This window comes from Octopus bimaculoides, chromosome 2 (genome assembly GCF_001194135.2).
Source record: "Octopus bimaculoides isolate UCB-OBI-ISO-001 chromosome 2, ASM119413v2, whole genome shotgun sequence".
In the NCBI taxonomy this organism is placed as follows: Eukaryota; Metazoa; Mollusca; class Cephalopoda; order Octopoda; family Octopodidae; genus Octopus; species Octopus bimaculoides.
The window spans coordinates 41,452,218-41,456,690 of NC_068982.1; the positions used below are offsets into that span (position 1 = coordinate 41,452,218).

The following is a 4,473-nucleotide window of genomic DNA, read 5'->3' on the forward strand; positions in this document are numbered from 1 at the left end:
GGCATATAAAAGACACCATTTCGAGCGTGGCCGTTTTCGTGCGGGTGACACGTAAAAGCACCCACTACACTCTCTGAGTGGTTGGCGTTAGGAAGGGCATCCAGCTGTAGAAACTCTGCCAAATCAGACTGGAGCCTGGTGTTGCCATCCGGTTTCACCAGTCCTCAGTCAAATCGTCCAACCCATGCTAGCATGGAAAGCGGACGTTAAACGATGATGATGATGATGATGATGATGTAGGTCAGACAGAAATAATTGAAACAGTTTTTCTACAGTCAGTTACCCTTCTTGTAACCAACCCTCACATGTTTTCAATCAAAGTAATATTTCCCCATGACTGGATGTTTTCATAGAAGATTGGAAATGACACTGCTTGTACAATGGCACACTCATTTACATCTATCACACAATGTCAAGATTAGATGGCATGAACATAAACACACATGCAAGCACACAAGTGTACATACACACATGCACATGCATGCACCCCTCCCCCACAAGTATGTACAAATATTACAAACATATATACATATGTATGATGGGTTTCTTTCAGTTTCTGCCTACCAAATCCACTCAAGGTTTTGGTTAACTTGGGGCTTTAGTAGAAAACACTTGCCCAAGGTATCATGCCGTGGGACTGAACCTTAAACCACAAATTTAAGAAGTAAAATTCTTAACCACACTACTATGCCCTGGCAATATAACTTCTGAAGATTGAAATTACATTAGTAGTTACCATTTCGAAAGCAATTTATCATTTTCTTTATTCTCCATTTTTGAATATGTTTCTATAACAGCATGGGAAGGATAATTTTGGGGAAATATATATTTGTATATATGTTAAGGTACTCCTGTATTCTCTCTCCATACATCTAGCCATTTGGTTGTAAAGTAGGAGTTGTACATGATGTCAGCCTAGTGGACTGAAGCAAGCAAAATTATGTACCTTTCCTGTGAGGGCATAATATAGTGGTAGGGTCTTTTTAGTCATTATAAGTAGGAATTGTATGAAAAAAATTGTTAAAATATTTTGTATATTGTAGAAGTATAACCAATTTATTGTGCATAAATTTTAATGATAAAATCTTATATGGACCCTGGTTGAGAACCACTGGGATAGATGATTATTTGAAACTCAGACTTATTTTATAAAAATATTTTATCATTAATTAATCCTTTATATATTATATTTTTGACATATTGATGATTTTTCAGGGTCTCAAAAAGCTTGGTCTTTCTATTGAGTCATCTTATCTAAGTATACAAAAACTGGTAGTCCGTCTTCAAAAGTAAGTTTTTTTTGGATTATTAATTCTGATATATTTACTACTGCTTGTTTTCGTCTGTTTTCATTTTATTAAGCAGTACATCTTTTATTTTTTTCTTCTCCTTTCATACTCTTACAAATTTACTTACCCATTCGCCCTGTCCAATCCTCTCTATCACTTTCCTTATATTCACTTTCCTGTCTCTTGAGGGTATGCCCTGGCACATCTTCATAATTTTCTCTCTTTTTCAACGACATTAGCTATGTATCTCCTCTAAAGCAAGACACTTGAAGATGTTCCTTTATCATGCTTTAGCCTCCCTTCATCTGGCATACCCCCCGCTCAATACTACACTACTCTCAATTGTAGGTCTTATCTTGTGAGTTACTTGGTTACCTCACAAGTGCCAGTCCCAAATAAAAAAAAAATCCCAGTACACACTGTAAAGTGGTTGGCACTAGGAAGGGTATCAAGCTATAGAAATCATCCCAAAACAGACATTGGGGCTTCATGCAGTCCTCTTGCTTACTGGCTCTTGTTGAACTTCCAGCCCATGCCATCATGGAAAACAGACAGTAAATGATGTTGATCCTCATATTGTTATCATCTCTTATATTCTAAATGCTTATTAGATTGCTTCTTATCTGTGATTATCTATGTATCTTATACTTTATAGAATAGTTACATAACAGTTAATAACATTAGTAAAGCTGTAACATTGCAAATAATACCAAAAACTTCTCTTTGTTAGGTTTACATTTTTCTGAACATAATCCTTTTACTGTGAAATTAAATTTCATGGTTATTCTAGTAATCATCATCATTGTTTAATGTACGCTTTCCATGCTAGCATGGGTTGGAAGATTTGACTGAGGACTGGTGATCCAGATGACTACACCAGGCTCCAATCTAATTTGGCAGAGTTTCTACAGCTGGATGCCCTTCCTAATGCCAACCACTCCGAGAGTGTAGTGGGTGCTTTTACGTGCCACTGGCACGAAGGCCAGTCAGGCGGTACTGGCAACGGCCACACTCAAAATGGTGTATTTTATGTGCCACCTGCACAGGAGCCAGTCCAGCGGCACTGGCAACGATCTCACTCGAATCTCTTTACACGTGCCAGGAACGCGAAGCTGCGGCACAAGTGCCAGGTAGGCGATGCTGGTAACGATCACACTCACAAATCACATTGCTTCAATAAACTTGATATAATTTGACATAACAGAAAATAGTTTCCTGCATGACATTTCTCAACAAAAGATAGATTAGTATATAAACTGCTTACCATAGTTAAATGCTAAGTTCCATTGTGATATTGTTTCTTTTTATAAATTAGCTGACAAACGTATTTATTTTCTCCTGATTTTAGTGTTGGAGTATCAATAATGAATCATCTCAGAGATCTATATGGTATGTCAATGTGGTACGACAGATTTGGTGTTGTAGGTTTGACTAGTAAGAGTTTACATGAAGCAGTTATGGCTTCTTGTACCTTTGTGATGAAGGCTAGTGAACTGCACCAGTAAGTTGTTCTTTTATTATTTTGTTTGTATCATTATCTTGTTCTTTAAATATTGTCTACAAAAATTATATTGAATATCTATGAAAGGTTACATGTGTGTGTGTCATTTACTTGTTTTACTCATTAGACTGCAGCCATGCTTTGAAGAATTTTAGTCGAATGTACTTATTATTTTTTTGTAAAGACTGGTACTTATTCTATTGGTCTCGTTTCCCAAACTGCTCCAGGCTATAGTAGAAGACACTTGCCCAAGGTGCCATGCAGTGGAACCCAAAATCATGTGGTTGAGAAGCTGGAAGGCTGCACCAGACTCCAGTCTGATTTGGCATGGTTTTCTATGGCTGGATGCCCTCCCTAATGCCAACCACTCTTAGAGTGTGATGGATGCTTTTACATGCCACCGGCACGACACCAGTAGCTGCCACTTCTGCGAGTTTGCATGGCTTGATGGGTCTTCTTCTCAAGCATGACATAATGTCAAGGGTCTCGGTCATTGCTTCCGTCAGGCCTAACACAAAAGAACTCAGCCACTTTGGCTCACTGAGGCCCAACGCTTGAAAGGAACTCAGTCACTTTGCTTCCATGACACCCAATGCTCGAAAGCTGCTCTTTTTTTTTTTCTATCTTTGCAGCCCCTTACACTACAGTGGCCTCAAGCCTTGTATGGGAAAAAGTCATATACAAAAGAAAACAAAACAAAAAAAAAGCAAAAACAAAAAAAGACCCCCTTCAAAACGCCATTACGTCTGTTTTCATTGCTAATTTACAATCTATTCAGTGTTTTTCTTTTGTTTGTTTTAGAGTAATTGACCGAAGTATTAAAAGTTTAAAAGCCTTTTTCCGATGGTTGTATGTTGGTAAGTTCAGAGTGTTAATTCAACTCTTATCTATTTTGGGAAAGACGTGTTTTGATTTTCTATATATGTTCTTAATTCTGTTTACAATGAAGCAGAAGGAAAACTGCTTAATGAATTAATAAACAAGAAATCAGGGTTGAGGAGAAAAAACAAAACAACATTTAAGCAAACTTGCTTTTACTCAGGTTAAAAAGTTAATCCTTCCATCACCAGTGAGAACACCTAAAAAGGCCTGAGTGCAGCTGGTGTCCATGCTGACCAGTGGTGGCATGACTTTTTGTCTCCTTCTGATACTGTTCTTTGAACATAGCATATCCGTAAGAAATGTTCTCTCAGGACAAGTATTTATTTCTTTATTGCCCATAGGGGACTAAACATAGAGGGGACAAACAAGGACAGACAAAGGGATTAAGTCGATTACACTGATCCCAGTGCATAACCGGTGCTTATTTAATGGACCCTGAAAGGATGAAAGGCAAAGTCGGCCTTGGTGAAATTTGAACTCAGAACATAAAGACAGACGAAATACCGCTAAGCATTTCACCTGGCATGCTAACAATTCTGCCAGATCACCGCCTCAGGACAAATATTGCAGTAACTGGCCTATTGACAGTGTGTATTAATTGGCTTTTTAAAAAAAAAAATAATAATAAATGACCATTCTGAAATATAACAATATCTGTTTCAACACTTGATTTCACATCAGTAATTTTTCAAAATAAATACACAGATGTAATATTTGAATGTTTAGCTCAATTTTTCTCATTTCTTTTAGATGGCTTGTTCATTTTTTAATACACTTTGTACAATTCATATATAAGCTACA

General features: G+C 37.2%; 1 protein-coding gene across 2 annotated transcripts in view; it reads left to right on the forward strand.

The window, feature by feature from the left end:
* LOC106884231 (anaphase-promoting complex subunit 4) overlaps positions 1 to 4,473 on the forward strand; it is a 96,100-nt gene that overhangs the window by 14,585 nt on the left and 77,042 nt on the right. For both annotated transcript variants that reach the window (XM_014935494.2, XM_052976733.1), the window contains exons 12-14: positions 1,216 to 1,289; positions 2,638 to 2,790; positions 3,592 to 3,647. In XM_014935494.2, the coding sequence (XP_014790980.1) occupies positions 1,216 to 1,289; positions 2,638 to 2,790; positions 3,592 to 3,647 (283 nt within the window). The remainder of the gene's footprint in view (positions 1 to 1,215; positions 1,290 to 2,637; positions 2,791 to 3,591; positions 3,648 to 4,473) is intronic.